Genomic DNA, 21,437 nt, shown 5'->3' on the forward strand with positions numbered 1-21,437 from the left:
CATAGGTTGGGACTGCATTTCCCGTCGTCCTTTGCGCTCTCATAGGTTGAGACTGCATTTCCCGTCATCTCCTGCAATCCCACAGGACCGGACTCCATTCCTGCTAGTTCGGGACTACATTTCCCGTCGTCCCCCGCGGCCGGAGGGGAGGGGGGCGGGGCGGTGTCCTACGGTGGCCGGCGTGGCCCCGGTCCCGTGACAGCGCGCCGGGGCGCTGCTGCCCAAGATGGCGGACGAGGAGGGCGAAGCGCGCTCGGCGCCGGCCCCGCACCGCAACAACGGCGGCGGCAGCGACGGGGGGGGACCCGTTGTGCCCGGCGGCCCCCGCGTTGTCCGCATCGTGAAATCCGAGTCCGGTTACGGTTTCAACGTCCGCGGGCAAGTGAGCGAGGGCGGGCAGCTGCGCAGCATCAACGGGGAGCTGTACGCGCCGCTGCAGCACGTGAGCGCCGTTCTGGGCGGTGGCGCCGCCGACCGCGCCGGGGTGCGCAAGGGGGACCGCATCCTGGAGGTGTGAGTACGAGGGGGCCGCCCCGCTGCCCCGGGTGGCTGAGGGGAGGGAGGCCTGAGGGGGGGCCGGAGGGTCTGGGAGGGGCCCCTCGGGGAGCTGAGAGGGGTCCTGAGGGGGCTGAGAGGGGTCCTGAGGGGGCTGAGAGGGGTCCTGAGGGGAGTCCAGAGGGGGCTGAGAGGGGATCCTGAGGGGGCTGAGGGGAGTCCTGAGGGGCTGAGAGGGGTCCTGAAGGGAGTCCAGAGGGGACTGAAGGGAGTCCTGAGGGGCTGAGGGGGATCCTGAGGGTGCTGAGGGGGGATCGTGAGGGGTCCTGAGGGGGGTGCTGAGGGGGGGTCCTGAGGGGGCTGAGAGGGGTCCAGAGGGGGCTGAGAGGGGTCCTGAGGGGAGTCCAGAGGGGGCTGAGGAGGGTCCTGAGGGGCTGAGGAGAGTCCTGAGGGGCTGAGGGGGGTCCTGAGGGGTTGAGGAAAGTTCTGAGGGGGCTGAGGGGAGTCCTGAGGATGCTGAGGGAGGTCCTGAGGGGGCTGAGGGGGGTCCTGAGAGGGCTGAGGGGAGTGCTGAGGGGGGTCCTGAGGGAGCTGGGAGGGTTGGGGGGAGCTGGAGTGTGTAGGAGGGACTGAAAGGTCCGGACTGGGCTTGGAGCGATGGAGAGGGGCTGAGGGATCTGGGGGATCTTGAAGGGGATCTTGAGGGGACTGGGGGGGACACGAGGAGGGTGCTGAAAGGTCCTGAGGGGGGGGCATAGGGACCTCTTGAGGTGACTTGGGGGAGTCCTGAAGGGGGCCTAGGAGAGTCTTGAAAGGTGTTCTGTGGGGCCTGGGGGTGCACGAGGTGGCTGAAAGGTCTTGAGAGGGGTTATGAGGGGTGTGGAGGAGCCCTGAGGGAGCCTGGAGGAGTGCAGGGGGGCTGAAAGGTCCTGAGGGGGGTGCGGAGGGGTCTGGGGGCGGTTCTGAAAGGGCTGGGAGGGTCTTGAAGGGGGCCCTGAGGGGTTTGGGAGGGTCCTGATGAGGGTTCTGAGGAGTCTGAGTAGGGCCTGAAGGAGCTGAAATATCCTGAGAGAGGGCTGAGAGGGGTACTGGTGGGCTTAGGGGGGTCTTGAGGGGGCTGGGGGTTCCTGAGGAAGATCCCGAGCAGGGTGCTGTGGGGATTGGGGGGATCCTGAGGGTTATAAAGGGGATGATGGGGGTTCCTGAGGAGGCTGGGACGGTCCAGAGGGGGGGTCCCGAGCATTGCTCAGGGAGTGGGGTGTCATTATGGGGCATACTGAGCCTTTTTGGGGGAGCCATGGAGGGGCTGAGCAGCCTCCCTGGGGAATTGGGGTGTCCAGGGGTGGGCTGGGATGAAGCATGAATGCCCTCTGGGATGAGGCAGGGATGGTCTCCGGGATACACTGTGGGATGAGGCAGGGATATGCTCTGGGACGAGGTAGGGGTGCGGTCTGGGTTGAATGGGGCAGGGATGCACCATGGAATGTGCTCTGGGATGGATGAGGCAGGAATGTACTCCAGGATGGATGAAGCAGGGATGCGTTGTGGGATGAGGCTGAGATGCACTCTAGGATGATAAATAAAGGCAGGGATGTGCTTCGGGACGAGGTGGGGATGTGCTCTGAGATGAATGAGGCAGGAATGCTCCATGGAATGTTCTCTGGGATGTGCTCTGGGATGAGGCATGGATGTACTCTAGGATGAACGAGGCAGGGATGTGCCAAGGGATGAGGCAGGGAAGAAACAGGGCCACGCTGTGGAGCTGGTGGCCCAGCCTTCCCCTCTCAGCGTGTGGCAGAAGAGCTGGGAATGCCAAGGTAGCGGCAGTGGGAATGCGTGCTCAGGGATGGGACCGTCTGCTTGGCTCTTCTCCCTCTGGGCCATGGGCCCGTGCGTTGTCCGGGCCTGTGTGGTCGCTGTTTCTTGACAGCAGGAACTGGGATGTGAGCTTGAAAACGCCTCCCCCTGGGAATGCTTCAGCTTTTCCACCAAAACCCCTTAAAGTGGGATCCGTGCTTTGTGGACCGACGCCAGATAAACCTCTGCAGGGCGACCACGGCCTCAGCTAGGCGCTTTCCTTAGCACGTTCCTCCGTCTCGTGGTTCCTGGGCTTGGTTTGCCCGTGCGGAGCTGTGCGATCCTTCCTGACCCCAGTGTGTTTGTACCTTGTGCTGAGCTGCTGGAGTTCAATTAGTGATTAATTACCGGGATTTCGCAGCAGCAGGAATGCCTCCCGGCTGGCCCTCGTGTGCTGTCAAGGACGACAGCGTGTCTAGGCTGCATGGAGGAGCTCTGTTCCAACTGGCCCATGGCTAGCACTGGCCATGCCCTGCAGGGAGCTGGCTGTGGGATTTGGCAGCTCCCGGGTGACCCAAATACTTCCCATTTGGATTTCTCCATGCAGAACAGTCCAAGGCTAAACCCTGCACCTGGAGGATCTGCTTGGGAGGGCAGCGTTTCCTGGTGAGGGGAAGGGTTTTGTCTGTGTCACAAGGGGCCAAGGTGGAATTCTCCCTCATACCCACCCTGGGGAAGCGCTGAAAGGGCTGTGTTTGGAATCCTAGGTGGGATTTGAGGCCATGCTTGGATTGGAGTTCAATCCCGGCATCTCGGCCAGCACGAGATGACGAAGTGGCATTCAGTCTGTTCCCAAACCACGGGTGATGTTTGAAAGAGTTGAGACCTGTGGATAACAATGGTTAAGGAGGGACACAAGGAGGTTGCTCAAGGCGCTCCAGACCCCTGACATCCCACTCGGTGGGGCCCGGAGCAGCAGCAGCCGGAAGGATGTGGGATTTCCTCTCTCTGTCAGCCCGTGCTCATCTCCTGGGAGAAGCTTTTAATGTCTCCGGGTTCTCCCTGTCGTGCTGCCAGCTTCGCTCTCGCTCTTTTCCAATATCAGCTCTCGCTTTTATTAACCAGGCTGCAGTAGTCGGCCCAAAAAATCCATAGTGCAGCCGCATCTTGGGGGGGCCAAGTCCCTTGGGTCTCCACACACCCTGCCAGGAGGTTGCAGGTTCTCCTTGGACCCATTAAAATCAACCTCCTGCAAATAAATCCTAGCACGGTTCTAAACTGGAGCAGAAAACAATAAAACAAGACTCTAAAAATAACTCCGTTTTCCCTTCCTTTCTGGAGCAGCACCCAGCACAATGGTGGGGTGGGGTTCCCCGGGCAGTACCGGGCCTGGCTGCCGTGGCTGTGCCTAGCGATGCCGGGTGCCCTAATTGCCCGGATCCACAGCGATGCTTTGCTCAGTTTGACCAGAGCCACAGTGATGCTAGTGCCCAGTTTGCCCAGACCCATGGTGGGCCCAGAACGCTGCGCTGTGGGGAGAGGACCTGGTGCTTCTGTCAGGGTTGCTGCCTCTTCTTGGCATCTTTGCGGAGCTCGTGCCATGTTTGAATGCCGAAAGCACGCACAGGTGAGGTGTCTGGTTATTTCCAAGCACGGCTTTGCTTGCACCTTCTGCGGCTCTGACAAAACTGGTCTGGGAGAGAGGTTTTTGGAGCAGGAGCCTTTGAGACGGGATCCTTTCTGGCCTTAACCAAAGTCCTGCAGCTGCTGCCATGGGGTACCAGGGCACAGAGCATGCCTGTCTGCAGGGTCCATTTATTCCTAGCCCACTCTGGGCATGCACGGTGCTGGAAGACCCCCATCCCTGTGGGGCTGAGTGCTCCGGCCCCGGGGACAAGAGTGGGATTCTCCTCTGCAAGGTGGCGTGCAGCCCTTTCCTGTGATCCAGAGCCAGTGGCTGCCTCTGTGCTGTCCAAAGGGTTCCTCCAGGGTCCTGTCATTGCTGTGGGGTCCATCCTTGGCTGTATCCAGCATCAGGTTCCGAGCTTCTGCTTTCAGAAGCTGGATCTGTAGCCCTGGTGCTCTAATCCTCTTAGCGTGTGCGTTTGTGGGTGCCGAGGGCACTGGAGACAATGGGAGCTAATTCAGTTCTCGATTATCGCCCTGAGTGACAGTCATGGCTAATTCTGATGGGGAAGAAAATCCTACCTGCGCTCGCTCCGCTTGCGGGGAAGCTCGTGCAGGAATAATGGAGCAGATAAAATGGGATTTGTTCCCGGTGTTACCAGTCAGGGTGCAGTGGGAGCCTGGTCTGCTCCAGGTGTAACTGCAAGGACAGGAATCCCAAACCAGAGGGGGGGTCTCCATCGCTCCACCCTGCATCCAAAAAACAGCCGGAACGGCTGCAGCACTGGCTGGTTTGAGGGAAGGTGCCATAACCCTCGGTACAGGTCCTAGTGGGATAAACGCCACTGGAGCCGGCTGCTTCCCAGCCCTTGTGTGGGAAGTGACTTAGGCCCCATGTTCCTGAGTTTCCAGAGTGGATTTGGTGCAGGTTTGGTATTGCAAGTGGCCAAAATGTTCCTTTTTCAGCAGGGCTGACAGCTCTCCAGCGTGTTTCCTCCTTAGCAGCGTTTGCGTTTTAACTCTCTGAAACGTTAATGTTCTTTGTCTTCTCCTGGAGTGTTTATTGTGTTAATAAGTGTTAATTTGCAGGGAATCATTGCTTTCCTGGTGGAGTGGGGAACGGCAATCGCTCTGTTTGCCAGAGCAAAGCGTATCGACACACACAGGGACATCCAAATGCCCCTAAATGTTGGGAAAGCATTGGTGGAAGTGGCAGTTCTCCCAGCTGCCGTCTGGGCTCTCCCACAGAGAATCATAGAACTAGGCTTGTCCTTTCCCAGGTTTGGAAGAGAACCTACCAGAGCCCTCTTTGCTTTGAAATCAAGTTGTGGGTCCAGCAGCTTTCCAAGCTGGCCATTGAATGGTCCATATCCTCTGGGCAAAGCAGGAGGCAAGCATTGTTAATGACCCAGAGTTTGCAGGAATGCTCTAGAGGTGGCTTAGGTCTTCACAGCTTTCCTGGGGCTCCTGGAAGGTTTGGGATGAGCTCTTGGGATCTGGTTGGGTCAATGTAGGAAGTAGGAATGCAGCGGCGGGTGATGTGAGGAGGCAGAGCAGTTTGGCTGGAAGTGACTGAAGCCGACGTGCATCTCTCTTATGCTGTGGCAAAGTGGGTGTGCTGTTGGTGCCATGCCTGGGTGGCACAGATGTCACCAACCTTTTGCTGTCTGAGCCTACTAGGGGCTTTCCCATCCTTGTTCATCTAGAACCTTCACTTCAGATTTAGGGAAATCTGCGCACGGTTTGGAGCTGGAGAGGACTGGGAGTTGAGCTTTGCCCTGGCAGAGTAGCGTGTAGCGCATTCAGTGTCTTCTCAGAATCATGGAATGGTTTGGGCTGGAGGGGACCTTAAGACTCATCCAGTCCCACCCCCTGCCATGGGCAGGGGCACCTCCCTCTGGATCGGGGGGGCTCAAGGCACCATGCAACCTGGTCTTGAACACCTCCAGGGATGGGGCAGCCACCACTGCTCTGGGCAACCTGAGCCAAGGCCTCCCCACCCTCAGAGGAAAATATTTCTTCCCCAATTCTGTGGTCTCCTCGCACTTGCTGTTGGCTGATGGGGAAGGGCTCGCTTTCCGGTTGCAAACGTGCTGCGTCGTTCAGCTGGGAAATGGGAGAAACTGCAAAACTCAGTCTGAATGTTGAAGGGCTGTGTGAGCCTCTAAGAAGTTTCAGTTGGGTATGAAGTCGTTAAACATAAATCAGGAACAAATAACCTGAGAAATCATCGACAAGAGAAATTGGTGAAGTTTGGACTGGAGCAGAACTGGAGCAACCAGAGCAGTTGAGGCTGTGGAGGGGTTTAAAGGGAAGCGGACACAGGGTGGATCTCTGGCCTAGTGTGGCTGGAAGGCCTTGTAGTCACCTCTGCCTCACGTGCGGCTTTTCTGGTCTCTCTTCCGCAGGAATGGGGTGAACGTGGAAGGCGCAACGCACAAGCAGGTGGTGGACCTGATCCGAGCCGGTGAGAAGGAGCTGATCTTGACGGTGCTGTCCGTGCCGCCCCATGAGGCGGACAATCTGGATCCTAGCGATGACTCCTTGGGGCAATCCTTCTACGACTACACGGAAAAACAAGCCGTGCCCATCTCCATCCCCACCTACAAGCATGTGGAGCAGAATGGCGAGAAGTTTGTGGTCAGTGTCATGACTTTGTGGTCAGTGCCCTTTGGGTGAGCTGGGATCACTCCAAACCCTTCACTTGAAAGCAGGATGGCGTTTGGGTGAGCTGGGACTGCTCTGAGCCCCTGCCTGGGGGGCAAGATGGGGTTTGAGGGAGCTGGGACCGCTCCAGGCCCTTTGAGCTGGTGTGGGTAAAGGCCGTGACTGCTCCATCAGAGCCTTTCATGAAAGGTCTGGGTGTTTTCCTCTCCTTTTGGAGCAGAAAGGCACTGTGAGTTTGTGCTGACCCTGCTGCTGTCGGATTGGGGTGGTGGCTGCGACATCCCCTGGCTCTCAGGACTGGCAGCGGCACAGTTCAGTGTTTGCACCCAGTTCTTGCTCTGGCTCAGGCCCTCCTCATTCAGTCTTGCGCTGCCTGTGCCTTCGGGAAGGCAGAACCACGCCAGTTTGGATTCAGAAAGCTTTACCCACCCCAGTGAGCCTCTTCTCCTCACTGCAGGTCTACAACGTGTACATGGCTGGCCGCCAGCTCTGCTCCAAGCGCTACCGGGAATTCGCCATCCTGCACCAGAACTTGAAGCGGGAATTCGCCAACTTCACCTTCCCACGTCTCCCAGGGAAGTGGCCGTTCTCGCTGTCGGAGCAGCAGCTGGACGCACGGCGGCGAGGCCTGGAGGAGTACCTGGAGAAAGGTACGGAGCTCGAGCCATGCACCGCCTTCCTCGTAAGCACAGAGAGACAAATCCTCTGGGAACATCCTTTACCTGCAAGGGAGAGGAGCTCAGTTGTAGCTGGATTGGATTTTCCGGCTGTAGTGGTGGGGGAGGCTGGCTACGTCTCAGAGACGATGGGATTCAGTCCAGGGCCAAATGATTTGCTGAAGTTGGCCTAAATTCCCAAGCAGTCTCAGTCCCTCTGAAATAACTACTTTCTTTAGAGGCAAAAGTACTCTTTATTAAATTCTTGCCCACTTCTAAGTGTAGCTTAAACCTCCTGCTGGCCTTGAGCCTAGGGCCTGGATTTCACCCACAGGGAACATCTCAGGGAGTTACTCCACACCGCGGTTTGCGGGGATTCAGACTGGATCAGTCTTTGTGCCAGGACACCTGGTACAGCCCTGGAGAGAACTTGCTTTGAGGATTTTCCAAGCTGGAGATGCCACCCTAGTTTCACACCGCCTGTAGAACAGGCAGTTATTTCCACATCGCCATCAGGCTGGTCCCGGGAGAGGGGAGGGCTCCCTGCTCCCCAAATCCCCGCTAAGACGTGCTCTCTGCCCCGCAGTCTGTTCCATACGCGTCATCGGCGAGAGTGACATCATGCAGGAGTTCCTGTCGGAGTCGGATGAGGTAGGCATGCAGGTGATGGTGCTGGACCTCTGCCGCGACTGTCCTTGTTCCAGAGGCTGTAGATGCTTGATGAAGCTGGATCAGAGAGCAGAGATACTCCCTGCCAAAGCCTCGGCACATTGGGTAGAGAACCATGGCAAGAAATCAAGGCTGCAGCGTGCTGGCTGCTGGGGCACATGGGGAACCTCCTCTCCATAGCTTTGCTGTTGCTCTCTGAGGTGTGCATGGTGCGGAGCCAGCTGCAAGGCCTCATTGTGTACCTGGCCAGGGGAGACTTGACAGAAAAACCCCGTTCACTGCCTCTGCTGCTGGTTTCTGTGCTAATGGCAGCCCAGTAGCTGGGCATTTGTGTTTATATTCAGCAGAGAGGCAGCAGGCACTCTTGAGTACCAGTCTGACTCCTGTGATCCAAGTTGCCGTTCGCTGTCCTCTTTTTCCAACCTTCCCGGGATGCGTGAAGCTGCTGTGACCCAGAGCTTCCTCTTGCTCTTCCCTAGCACACCCATGCATGGAAAATCCTGCCCCATCACGGTCTAAAGAGTTTGCTCAGCTTCCTGCTCGGAGCAGAGCTCTTTCTGTCAGAATTCCTTGGGTGCAGGCTGGAATGGGGTTCTCGGGGTGTCAGGAGTGACCATTTTGATTAGCACAGTAAGTGGTCTGTAGAGCTCAGGGCCCAATTCCTATGGTGCCCATTCCTGTCTTCTCCCCTCCCTCAGAATTACAACGGTGTATCTGATGTGGAGCTCCGAGTAGCGTTACCAGATGTAACATCAGTGACAGTCCGGGTCAAAAAGAACAGCACGACAGACCAGGTCTACCAGGTGAGTTATTCCTTTTCCTCCTTTGCTGGAAGATCAACACAACCTGGGCATGAACTGAGACCCTACGGGCACCGGCATGCTTCCCTCTGACCCTCTCGCATGCGGGTGGGCATTGGGAACGCTGCTTCGCCGCAGCAGAGAGGACAAGGGTGCTAGAAAACCCTAACCGTATGCCTTGCTGACGCAGGACTTTCACTGGCAGCCTGGGCTGCAAGGACAGAGTCATTGCTGAATTAATTTTCTTATGATATAATATCTTAATGCTGGCGGATGGCTGTGAGCGTGAGGCAGGCTGAGTGTTAAGGCTCGTGGTGGAGGAGCTGGATCCCAGAGCTGCCTGCAGCCAGCACGCCAGGCTCGCTGTGGCTGTGCAGCGAGACAGCGAGTTGGATATTCAGGGTAGGGACCCGTTTGGGCAACCCTCTGGCCTGGCCAGAGGTTTGTGAGTGGCTGGAGGCCCAGGGCCATAAGTGGAAACTGAGGACAACTTGAATTGAGAAGCGGGAGCTGTCAAGGAATACAGGAAATCTGGGAAGGAACTCTTGATCAGGGAGCGCATGGACAGCATGGGAGTGATGGTTTTGAGCTGAAAGAGGGGCGATGGAGATGAGATCTTAGGAAGAAATGTTTTGCTGTGAGGGTGAGGAGGCCCTGGAACAGGTTGCCCAGAGCAGTGGTGGCTGCCCCATCCCTGAAGGGGTTCCAGGACAGATTGGATGGCGCTTGGAGCCCCTGATGCAGTGGGAAGTGTCCCTGCCCATGGCAGGGGGTGGGTCTAAATGGGCTTTGAGGTCCCTTCCAGCCAAAACCATTCCATGATTCTACATACTTGGAAGTAACCACTATGGAGCCAGCCTTGCCCCAAAGCAGGTCCTGCTGGCTCCTTCTTTGCTCACCCTGTGTTCCCGTTCGGTTGCTCCTCAGGCTGTGGCTGCAAAAGTTGGGATGGACAGTATTACCGCAAACTATTTCGCCCTCTTTGAAGTGATCAGTCGCTCCTTCGGTAAGTGTTTTAATCACTTCTTCGTGAAGTGTTTTAATCCCCTCGGTGGCCCAGTGCCACTCTTGCTTAGGTCTTACCTCTCCTCACAAGATCAGAGCCCGCAGGAGGGCTCAGACGGGTACAGTGGGCTCTGATAACGAGGAGCTCTTAAAATTTCACGACTTTCTTTGCTACCGCTTGATTTTCTGTTTCTTAGGCAGGTCAAGGAGATGAGGGTTTTGTTAAACCAGGACTCATTTTAGTTCAGTTCAAAGGATCCAGGGAGCTTGGAAAAAGCGGGCAGCGTCACTGCAGCACAGCCGTCTCTGGACAGAGGGCACGGCAGCACCTTGGGATGGGTTTTTTTCCTTTGCTGGAACAGAAAGCAGATTGAGGGCAGAGTCAGTCCGTGCACCATGGTTGTGGGTGGTGACCAGGCCCTGGAGGGGGTGCACTGTGAGCTGCATTGTAGCTACTCATCCCTCTTCCCTGGTTGAATCCTGGTGGTGTTTGAGGCCTGGCTGTGGGATTCTGGGATCATTTGGGCACTTAAGTAATTGCTGTCTTTCCTGCAGAGTGTGCCGGGGTCTCCTGGCTGCTGCTCAGGTCTCGGCCGCAGCCAAGTTGGCTTCACTGAAGCTGTAGAAAGGCTGAAATGTCGTGGTTGGGCCACGGAATGGGTGCAGTGGTTGGTTTGTGGTTTATTTTTCCTTGTGCTGGGTTTTAAGCCAAGCTGTTTCTCATTCCCAGCTGAGTTCCTTCGTTTCTGGGTTGTCTTCTCTGCGTGCCTGGCAGCCTGCCAGGACCAGAGGGACTTTATCCTGTCCCTCCACACTGTGAGGACAGTGCAGAGGTCCAGGATGCTGAGATCCAAAGTCTTGGGCGGGGTGGGCTTCCCTGGGGATGAAGTCAGGCTGTGCTGGTGCCCAAGAGCTGTGCCGAGCTCTCTGATGGCCAAGAGGGGTCCAGTCTCCCACAAATCCCTGCCTGCGTGCTAGAAGCGATTGCAAGGCACCAGTGTGGTCCGACACTGTAGGAGGAGGTGTTGTAGAAAGCTATATTTGGTTGAGGAGGAGAAGGAAGGGTCTTGGGGCAGAGCTGGGGCCCCAATCCTGGCTGGCTCAGCCAAAGGACATCACTGGTGTTGGTTTTTACAACCCTTCTCTGGTCATGGCACTCTGTGGGGCTGTGCACTTACCTCGCTGTCCTTTTCTCTTCCCAGTGCGCAAGCTGGCACCCAATGAATTCCCCCACAAACTCTATGTGCAGAACTACACTGTAGCCGTGCTGGGAACATGCCTCATCATCCGGAAATGGCTCTTCACTACAGAGGAGGAGGTTCTTCTCAACGACAATGACCTGGCAGTCACCTACTTCTTCCATCAGGTGAGTGCCTGGGGCTGTAAGGCACCCAGCACCTCTCTGAACTGCAGAGATCCTCTAGCTTGAACTCTTGGGTTCCCTCTCTCTGTTTAGGCTGTTGATGATGTCAAGAGAGGCTACATTAAGGCGAAGGAGAAGTCCTACCAGCTACAGAAGCTGTGTGAGCAGAGAAAGATGGTGATGGTGAGTTATCCTGCCTGTCGTGTTTGCAAGAGGCCCAGGTTGCCCAGAGCAGTGGTGGTTGCCCCATCCCTGGAGGTGTTCAAGGCCAGGTTGGATGGGGCTTGGAGTCCCTGAGCCAGTGGGAAGTGTCCCTGCCCATGGCAGGAGGTGGAACTGAATGGGCTTCAAGGTCCCTTCCAACCCAAACCGTTCCATGAGTCTACACACACAGCCTGGAAAAACACCTCTTTCTTGGAAAGCAACAACCCTGGAGAGCCATGGGGTGTGGGCTCAGCACAGGAGGGCTTGGCAGGGCGTACGGATGCACAGGAATGCCAGGCACAGGGCTGGGCTTTGCCCGAGGGTCGGCCGCTGCACGAACCCGAACCGCCCCTCGTGCCCAGCACGTCTGAACAACGGCTCATCCTTGGCAGGATCAGCCTTCGGCTTGGCTCCAAACAAGGCAGCGATAAAACTCTGTGGGTTCTTGCTGGCGTTGAAAGGTGAGGTGCTCAGCGTGCAGTGTAGCAATCCGTCGTTGTCAGCCTTTGGGGACGGCTCGCTCTTCCCAGGAACTGGGAGGCCAAAGGTCTCTCTGCCTCAGCCTGCTCCAACGTGGTGATGCTGGGCTGGGTCCTGGCCTACTCATCACGTGAGTTGCTGCCCCTTCTATGCCTTAGTTTTGTCCAGCAGAAGAATTCCTGGGTTGCAAATCCTGGGACAGGGCTCGCTGTCTGGTTTAGGGACTTTCTGCCTCTCATCACCACCCGGCAAAGGCCTGGGAGTGCGGTAGGAGCCAATGAACCTGCCTGGCATGGACAGGGGAGCAAAGGGGATGTCCTGAGTTCATCACCAGGTGCAAGCTTGGCTCGAAGACTAAACAGCAGAAGAATCCAACTCGTAAATAACTTGGGGTGCCGATAGGAGTGGGCGCAGGCTGCCCTTTCTCTGGCCTGCTGCCTTCTCCTGTCCAGTGTGGCTGCTCTTGGAGAGCAGTGGCTTTGGGATTGTGTTCCGCAGCTTAGTCAGGCTCTCCTCAAAGCCCGTTTTGTCAGCAGTGGCTCCAAAGGGTCCTTGCTGTGGGGCTGCCTTAGGGCGGACCTAGAGGGGCCACCTGAAGTGCCCAGCCCAGGAGGTTAATAGTTAACTAATGATCAGGATCAGTAAATAGAGCTTCTTCCTGTGGATTCTCTCAGGGCTCTTCGGTTCCTGCCCCTCTTGATGGCTTCCCAGTGGCCAAAGAAGGATCTAGATCTTTGGAAAGGATTTATCCCAGCACAGATACACACACAGAGATATGTACACACACAGACACGTGCAGCAGGTGCTGCAGGGCCCTTGTTCTGCAGGAGGCCAAGACAATGATGTCTTTGTCCCCTAGAGCCCACAAAGTCAAAGTTCTTCATCCTCTGCCTCCCCCTGTCCTGCCTGGAGCCCAGCACTTGAGACTTTGGCCCCTTCCTCCGCTCAGGATGTGGCCTCTTCCTTGGTTAAAAAGTCACTTCAGCCTTCTTTGTCATTCTGCACTGCATAAACTGTTCTCCTGCAACGAGAGGCTGCAGGGCTCTGCAGCACCCAACCCTGGAGAAGCTCTGGCCTTCTCCCACATCCCTGAGCTGTGACTCTGAGCTTGCAGCGCTTCTCCAGTGTGCTGGCAGTGCAGCTTCGTCTGAGCTGCAACCAGAAAGACAGAAATAGCCAAAATACCTCTTTGGACCTTTTCCATCTGCATCGCGTGACTGAGAAATGTGGGTCCCACATCTGCCCAACAGCCCCTTTTTCTGCTCTCATCTCCAGTCTGTAGGGATCTGGAGGATGGATTGGGAGGATTGCTGTAGCAAATGTGGGGTTTTGATCCCGGGGCTGCTTTGGCTGCTTGTTCGGATCTGTGCCCTTCTTGGAGGAGCATGGTCACACTGATCGGCAGCTCCAGCTGCACCAGCTCTCCTGGAAAGGGCTTTTGGCATTATAGGCTATGAGGAGCTCTGTGCCTGGATGAATCCACGTTTTGCGAAGGGAATTGAGCAGCCGGAGGGGGTCTCCTTCCATCCCCTCAAACAGCCCTGCTGTCTGTGGGGTTTCGGTGTCTGTCGGAGGGGATCCAGCCTCCCTGCGCTGGGGTGAAGCCAGAGGTCTCCAGGGCAATGATCAGCACTGGGTGTGCAAGAGATGGAGCTGGGTGAGAAGCAGGAAAATGCCGGGGTCCCTTTCCCTTCCTCTGAGCGACCTCACACCCATGGTTTTCTCTCTGCAGTATTTAAATATGTTACGGACGTGCGAGGGCTACAATGAGATCGTCTTCCCCCACTGCTCTTGCGACTCGCGGCGGAAGGGACACGTCATCACCGCCATCAGCATCAAGCACTTTAAACTCCACGCCTGCACCGAGGAGGGCCAGCTGGAGGTGAGCGTGTTCACCGGAAGGGCCCAGGAAGGTGAGCTCCACCTCGGCTGTGCTGCAGGGAGAGAGCACCAGCACTGCATCCCCGGAGCTCTGAGGCTGCTGAGGGATTTTGGAGTGGTTGGGAGCGCAGGGGCTTATCTGGTGGCTCTGTGAGTGTTTCCACTGCTGCTTTCTTGGCTTGTACCTCTCTGTGCTGCGAGGCTGTCCGAGGAATCCTCGTTCCCCTTCATGGGGCTTTGCTTTCTGCCTTAAAGCTCCCCTTCCTCACAGTCTGCTTGGCTCTGGCCTCACCTGGGTTTCCTCTCCCTTCAGAACCAGGTCATAGCGTTTGAATGGGATGAGATGCAGCGGTGGGACACAGACGAAGAGGGAATGGCATTCTGTTTCGAATACGCACGAGGAGAGAAGAAACCTCGATGGGTTAAAATCTTCACCCCCTATGTGAGTAACCCAGTTCTTCCTAGATCTGCTAAGCCCAAACCTGCTTGTTTCCCTCCTGGAAGCTGGAGGAGCAGCACCCTGTTCTCTCTGTAGTGTTTGGGGCGGGAGGTGACACAGGAACTACTGGCCACCAGGAGGAGCCGGTGGCCACTAGGAGGAGCCGGTGGCCACCAGGAGGAGCCAGCAGCACGGGGAGCTGCAGGCAGGCAGCCAGAGCCAGGCTTTCTCCGGCTGGAAGCCAGGGTGGCTGCCTGAGGCCACCGGCTGCTCTGAGCTCAGCCTGCTTTCTCTTTGCAGTTCAACTACATGCACGAGTGCTTCGAACGGGTTTTCTGCGAGCTCAAGTGGAGGAAGGAGGTAAGAAGCTATAAGTGCAGGGAAAATGCTTCCTTTATTATGGCAGGCTTTTAGTGCGAAGCATTTCTGCCGGGTTTCTGCCTTACCAACAGCGTCTATGGGGATGATGGGATGCTTAGAGGAGCGATACCCTGTCTCCAGGAAGCGCAGAGGTGGACCATCTGCCTCCAACAACCTGGGCTTGTAGCGGGAGGGTGTTTCATGTTGCGGTTCAAGCACAGAGCTTCCAGTGCTGGGAAAGGCTCACGCAGGCGGGACTGATCAGGATAACCAGTTCCCAAGCCCAGACACTGGCTGGTCACTCCCTGATGTCTGCTCTTGGATGCAAATGGCAAAAACATCCTCTGCAGAGCTTACGCAGGTTGCTGAATTACTCAGAGGTTTTACGGGTGCAAAGCTGAGCAGCACAGCAGTGTCGGGGGTCTGGATCCCAGCTTGAGGTACCTGCTCAGCTGCGCTTGGACCTAGTTCTGAGCCCCGGTGGGAGACGCACACGTGCCAGCCTACCCTGCCTTATCCCTCCCCGCTGCCGCGCTTCCCCTGGTCTCTCCTCCCACTTGAGGGAGACATTTCATCACCTTGCATCCGTCTGCTGCTCCTCCTTGAGGCCGCCCCACGTCTCCCGTCCCCAGGGACTGCTCCCATCAGCTTCGCTTGCAGGGAGGAGGCAGAGGGCAGATAGAAACCCCGCATGCAGTCAGCTCGCTTGGCCTGGCATCATTATGGGATTGCCATCCCTTATCTCTGCTGTCCCGAGGTGTTGCTCTCCTTCGCGGGGTCAGCGATGTGCCGCTGTTGGAGGCTTGATCCTCTTCTGTTGCCCTTGATCTGATCAGTGCTGTTGGCATCAGCCCTCCTCTTCCTGCTGGTGGCTCATGGCTGCTGGCTGATGGATTTGGGTGCCTAAAGCAGGGCTTAAACACAGCAAGCCTTTACTTGATGATCCAGGAAAATCTGCCCTGCAGCTGCCTGGTCGTGGAGGCTCCTGAACGGGAAGGATGCCTCCGTCTTTCTTTACCTGCTGGGCCTTCGCCAGGGCAGGGGTGTCGGGGCTCATCCTTGGCATGGCTGGGGTGTGGGAGGCGTGTTGAAACACGCCAAGAGCACAGGGTCTGGGCCATGCAGCTGTCCTCGCCACAGGAGGTACCAGTGGCATGGAGGAGCATAAACCTGGAAGAGGTTTCCAGGACATAAGAAAATGGGATCGTTGGTGTTCCTTAGCTTGAGGGGTGGAAGCTGAACCTCCCACAAGTGACCAGGGACCTGCAGGCAGGGGCAAGGAGACCTCCTGGTGCTGGGCTGCACTCTGGAGCTGCGGAGCGCCTGATCAGCCCATGTATCCACTGGATGATCACAGGAGCAGCAGTCAGGATTGAGTCTGGACCCACTTTGTCCTGGTCCTGAGCCTTGCAGGAAGGAGGCTGAGCGGCTCAGTAGCATGTGATGATGCTGTTCGGCTTCGTAAGCACCAAGCACTCCCTGTGCTCCATGAGGAACTGGGCTCTGGGTTTGTGTCCCAGCTGGGAGTGACGTCTCTGTCCCTCCTTGGAACGAAGTCTCCATGGCTCTCAGGTTTGTTTCATGAAGTAGAAGCTGCCTGAGTGGGTTGCCTGTCTTATTCTCTGCATCCCAGCTCCTCTGTAGCTCTCCTCGTGTCCGACGTCTGTGGAGCGCCCGGATCCCATCCCGCTGCTCTCCCACCTGCTCCAACACCAGCTCTCCAGATTCCTCCTGCCCCCCCTCAGCTCTGCGGTTTTATTTATACCCTCTTTATTTCTTTCCCTTGTAAAGGTGGAGGAGGAAGCCACAGACAAGGATAACAAGAACTGCAGTAAAGACAATATGTGCAGCAAGGTAATGGGGCTGAAACCAAACAGCGTCTGTGCTCTCTGAGCCAGCCTGGCCACGCTGCTGCGGACGCAGCCTGTCTCCTGCTTCTCTGCTCCAGTTCCTGTTAGCGTAGGACATTTCTCTTCCTAGCGGCTTCTCCCTGGAGGGAACCCGCGAAGTCAAATCCCTACTGCTGCTTTTCGTATGGGATAGAGATGGCTTTGTGCTTCAAGGCCTCTTTCCTGGTGATAGAAACATTTGGTCCTGCCTTGCCTGTCTCCTGGACTCTGCCAATGACCCGGAATATGATGCCGCAGCTGATGGCTGAGATCCGAGCCGCGGCTCCCTTCGCCTCCCCAGAGGAGGGGGAGAAAGGTGCGGGTGTAAAGGGGATGGACGCTTTGGCTCTGCAGCACTTTTAAAGGACCAAGGACTCGATCGTGGAGGACGCAGGCTGGTGGCATGTGCGTTTCCTCCTGTTTTTCGGCAGTGGTGGATCAAAGACCTTTAGAGCAAACGCAGCGCTGCTTTGATAGCAAGGAGCCGCCCCACTAGTGTTGTAGCACCTTGCAAACGCGCCTCTCCTGCTGCTGCCGCTCTGCCCAGCTGCTTTCCCATTCAGGATATAAAGCTGAACATTTTACTCTGCTTCAGGACACACCGGGAAGCATCTGTGAATGTCTCCTGTCTCTAGAACATCCCCTCGTAGGCTTCTATCCCAGCCCAGACAAGGCTTGCGGAGTCACCCAAGGCTGGAATACCCTGGCATGGCACTGCCTGCCAGGAGCTGCAGCCGCTGCGGGTGCCTCTCCGCAAGCTGGAGTCCCGTAGCCGTCCTCCGTGGGGATGCAGCTGTGCCTTTCGACTGCTGCGGACCCCGCGCTTTGCCATCCTCCCACTTCCAGTTGTACCGCTTTGTTCCAGCATCGGAAATAGCTGCGGGTTATTTAACTTGTAAGAGAAAGCACCATTGCGTGTAGCGAGGCTGAAAGTTGTTAACCCCAGCGGTACTGGTGGGTGTTCCTTTCGGGCAGGAGCTATGTTGTGTTGGCTCGAAAGTGTTGGACATCAAAGCGGGCAGGAGCCCCCGTCTGGCTTTGTAGAGCGCGGTAGCAGACGGTGTGGGACGTGTCACCTGCTCAGGATGGAGCTGTGGAGTGCGGGGGCGTGGGAGCCTGCCGCCCGGTGTAACACTTCCTCTGCCAAGCAGATCCACGCCCCGCGATTGCGCTGCGTAAACCCTTGAGTCCCGAAACACCGAGCGCGTGCCGCGTGGGGCGTGTTCGAGGAAGAACCCACAAGGGTTTGCGTGCAGTGTCATGCGTGTGTGCCTGTGTTGCCACTGCAGGCTTAAAAGCGATCTTTGATGTCTTGTCTACAAAGCTGGGAGACACCGAGAGGGATTCGCTCACGCCGCGTTCCCATGAGCAGGGTGTCTCGGCAGCAACACGAAGCTGCTGCTCGCCTTGGCTGTGCCGCTGCTCTGCCTCCCTTCACCTTGCTCGGGGCAGGCACCAAGGATTCTCTGGCTCTGGAGACAAAACAGCCTTGCCTGGCAGTGTGATGGAGCAAGGGAGCTGCGCTTGGAGCTGCCAGCTCCCAGGGACTGTGGAAAGCTTATCCTTTGCTTCTCCCCGGCAGCAAGAAGACCGGTTTGCCTCCGGGGAGACGGTGGTGGTGAGGGCAGCAGATCCCCATGGGAGGATTTGTCACAGTCGGCAATGCCAAGGAGTGAGCTGGGACCACAAACCATGCGCTGGGCTTTGCGCCGCAGCGTTTGCATGCAGCAAAACCTGCAGGGAGCAACCTCTACCATCGCTCCCCTCCCCAGCCTCGCTGTAGCCCCGGTGCTGAGCAGCCCACAGGGAGTGATGGGAGCCGAGCGGCCATGACCCGCAGTGCCTGCCCGGCTCCCAGTGGCACAGGATCAGGCTGTGGGCTGTGCAGGGCTCGGTTCTGCTTCCTGCCAGGGCTGTGCTTGCTGAGCATCGCCTCTGCTCTGCAGCCCGTGATGCCTTCCCCGGGCTGCAAGAATGGATCTGGAAATGGAAACTAAGGGAATTGCTTTTCCTTCCTTCTTGAAGCAGTTGATCCTCAGTACTAAACTTCCCATTGCTTCCCTGCCAGGGACACAGGGTTTTAGCCCACTCTGGTTTTATGCCTCTGCATGGTTTTACTCGATGTGACAGGAGAAGTCCTTGGCCTCAGCTCCCGGGTGGTTTTCCCCCTGACTATGCTCTGAGGGTCACCCCCAGCTCCCCTCGGGGCACCGTGCTTCCCCCCACCAGCGCTGTGGTTCCTGCCGATCCCTGTGGTTCGCACCAATCCCATCACCAGTGTTAGGGGAGAGGAGCTTGTTTCTAGATCAGAAGCATTTCTCAGCGTTTGCCCCGTGGCTCTTCCTCTCTCTTTTTTTTTTTTTTCTCTCTTCCTTTGTTTTTTTTGTAAAACAAAGATGGATGAGGTCTGGCAGATGCTTCACAGATGTGTTTGGGGCGTTCTGAGCCGCTGCCTCCCCTCCCAGCCCACAGATGCTGTCTGGTAGATCTGAGTGCCCTCAGGAAGAGCAGGTTTGAGGCTCAGCCGAGCTGTCAGCTCACTGAGTGATGAGAGTCCAGCTCTTTGTTGGCCCCTGTGGTCTCTGCTCAGGCTGGGCGCTGTAAGGACGTAATGGCCCCCATTGTCTCCCCTCTCAAAAGAGGCTGAGGCTGCAGGTGTGTGTGTCCTCTCTTGAGAGGACTGTTTGGGGACATAGGGGTGGCACAGACCTTGGAGGTGAGGCTGTGGGAGGGAGGTGGTGCCCTGCATGTCCAAGCGAGGCTAGAGGAGCGTGGAGAGATGGCTCCGTCCTCCTTTCGCAGGAGCTGAGCTGCCGCTTGGCACAGCTTGGCTCTTGCCAGTGTAATTTGGGTTACGTGCAGCCTCTGGCCCTTTTCTAGAGGGAGGAAGGAGAGATTGGGGCTTCTTAGGGGGGGATCCATCCAATTCCCACTGCTGCTCCTGGCCTCCTTCCTGCCCTCCTTTAATCTCCAGCTTCAGCTGTGGGGCTGAGCTGCTTTCCCGCAGGGCATTGTTTGCCTCCTCATCCGGCTGCAGCCCTGCATGTGCAGGGAGGATTCATTAGTGCCAGAGAAGAGCTGGGATGTGCTGGATCCTGGGCTTCCAGCAAGGACTGCGGCTCTCCAGAGTGACAAACCCAGGACCAGAGGTCCCTGCTGTGTCTAAACCCTCAGCTCATCCTTCCCCAGCTCCCCCGGAACACAATGGGCGTCTCCACGGCATCCCCGCATCTGGTGGGATGCTCCAGACTGGAGCTCTAGAAGCTGGAGGCTGTGGCAGGGCAGCCAGAGGGTGTCCAGCACCCTAGTGTGAGGCTGAGCAGGCAGATTAAACACCAACAAATCCCTTCCAGTGGCTGGAAGCGGGTGTTCTGCCTGGGCTGGGGGCAGTGGTGATGGGATCTGGCACTGCACACACAGCAGCGTGAGCTAGAATGCAGCAGGACTGCCTCCACTTTGCCTTCTGGGATCTCCCATTTGGGATCAGAGCCGACCTGAAAAAGGTGGGCAGCATAATCATCTCGGCTTGGCCTGGCGCGTGGCTCCTAACCCGTTCGAAACCAGTGGCAGATCCTGTCTGGAACTGGGGTTTGAATCCCAGCTGCTCCTCCCAAGGCCTGGCTTTCTGCCGCTCTCACTGCTGGGAGCAGAAGGGAGCTCGCAGCTGTGTGTGCTGTGGGGTCCCGTCCCCTCCTGTCACCCCAGTCTTTGGCAGGGGGGAGTAGGTGCCTGGAACGAGTGCTGTACATCCGAGCTGGGATGGGTGTTGGTGCTGGGATGTCTCCTTGCTCCCACAGCATCGCCTTGCGGGAAGCTCCCAGTGATGTGGACTGCAGTTTGGCTACAAGCTATGGGGCTCTTCCTGGTGGGCTCAGGGCGTGAGGGGCTCCGAGAGCTGCAGGCGGTTTGTTGGGGGCCCCTCAGCCTGCAGGGAGCCCCTCGCTCCATCCTGGGAGCCCCTCACCCTTCAGGGAGCCCCTCACTTCATGCGGTGCCCGTGGTGGGACCAGGAGCCCTCCTGGCCACCCCAGGACTCCCACGCAGAAGCCCCAGGTCCCCCCTGTGCGTTCTCCCAGCTCGTCCCTGCTGCCATCGCGCTGTTAATGTCCTTTCTCTTCTCTTTCAGAACATCTTTCAGATGGTCAGGTCACAGCAGAGGGACACGGCCACTTAGCGCCTCGGCGTGGACCAACGTAACCCCCTTCCCTTGCCCTGATTAACACTTAAAATTCTGTTATTGTATTAAAGCCCTTAAACTAAATATTATTAATAATAATGCCGTTTGTGAACATCATCTTTATGGAATTACGCAGCCAGGACACAGGGCAGGCTTGGCCAAGGACGGAGGAGACATCGAGTGGAACGGCAGAGGAGCCACCAAGGGTGCCCACTGCCACCTCCCACTCCCGAGGATGGGCTCTGCCTCGATTTTTTTATGACTGAAACGAGAAAATTCTTCCCTCTGCTCTGTTCCAGCGTGTAAATATATGAATGTATAAAAAAAACCCCACCCCTAGGGAGCTCCAGATCCGGACACACACGCTGTTATGTTCCTTTTAACCTTCTGCAGCGCTGTTTTCCCCTTGCATTTCCACATGGATCTCTCCTCCTGACCCATCATAGGGCTTAAAACCCAACTTTTTTTGGGGTGGGGGGAACAAAACAGGAAAAAAGGAAAAAAAAAAAAACCAAACCCCAACCCCAAAGCAGCAGCGGCGTGGGGTGAAGTCTCCTGGCACGTGTCCTGTGCTGTTCCAGGCTGTGTTTTCCTGTGGTTCCTCTTGGTTTTGGGTGTTCGCTCGCAGACTTCAAGCGCCGTCGATGTGTGAGATCCCCGAGGCAGGGTGGGTGGGTGCCAGGCTGAGAAATAAGGGCAAAAAAGCCATTTTCCCTGCTTTCGGGCAGGTGTGGGGCTGGATTCTGTGCCGCTCCCCCAAGCAACCCGGAGCTTGGGATGGGATTTGGGAGATGCTGGTCCCGTTGCTCCTGCATGAGGCTGTTGTGGAGCTCATCCGGCGTCTCGGTGCACTGGCATCACCCAGCGCCGCGGTACTGGGAGGGAGGCAATGCCGATGGAAGAAGCCGTGTGTGGTTCCCCATTCCCGG

At 57.1% G+C, this 21,437-nt stretch overlaps 1 protein-coding gene across 2 annotated transcripts; it reads left to right on the forward strand.

Moving 5' to 3' along the window:
- The first annotated feature begins 188 nt into the window (after positions 1-188).
- Positions 189-21,146, forward strand: SNX27 (sorting nexin 27). Of its 2 annotated transcripts, XM_009560524.2 has the most exons (13): positions 189-513; positions 6,327-6,558; positions 7,043-7,235; positions 7,828-7,892; positions 8,609-8,713; positions 9,638-9,716; positions 10,918-11,081; positions 11,172-11,261; positions 13,495-13,644; positions 13,957-14,085; positions 14,383-14,442; positions 16,234-16,296; positions 20,458-21,146. In XM_009560524.2, the coding sequence occupies exons 1-13, from the start codon at positions 227-229 to the stop codon at positions 20,503-20,505; spliced, it is 1,665 nt and encodes a 554-aa protein (XP_009558819.2). In that variant the 5' UTR covers positions 189-226; the 3' UTR covers positions 20,506-21,146. The 2 variants fall into 2 exon arrangements, with proteins under 2 accessions (XP_009558819.2, XP_053906676.1); XM_054050701.1 differs by lacking the exon at positions 16,234-16,296.
- Positions 21,147-21,437: the final 291 nt, after the last annotated feature.

The sequence above is a fragment of the Cuculus canorus genome, chromosome 28 (genome assembly GCF_017976375.1).
Source record: "Cuculus canorus isolate bCucCan1 chromosome 28, bCucCan1.pri, whole genome shotgun sequence".
In the NCBI taxonomy this organism is placed as follows: Eukaryota; Metazoa; Chordata; class Aves; order Cuculiformes; family Cuculidae; genus Cuculus; species Cuculus canorus.

Excerpts from the sequence above, each read along its gene's own strand:
- SNX27 (XM_009560524.2), top strand. The coding sequence starts at position 227 with ATGGCGGACGAGGAGGGCGAAGCGCGCTCGGCGCCGGCCCCGCACCGC. Across the intron at positions 7,893-8,608 it reads TCCTGTCGGAGTCGGATGAG|AATTACAACGGTGTATCTGA; the intron begins GTAGGCATGCAG and ends CCCCTCCCTCAG. Across the intron at positions 9,717-10,917 it reads AGTGATCAGTCGCTCCTTCG|TGCGCAAGCTGGCACCCAAT; the intron begins GTAAGTGTTTTA and ends TTCTCTTCCCAG.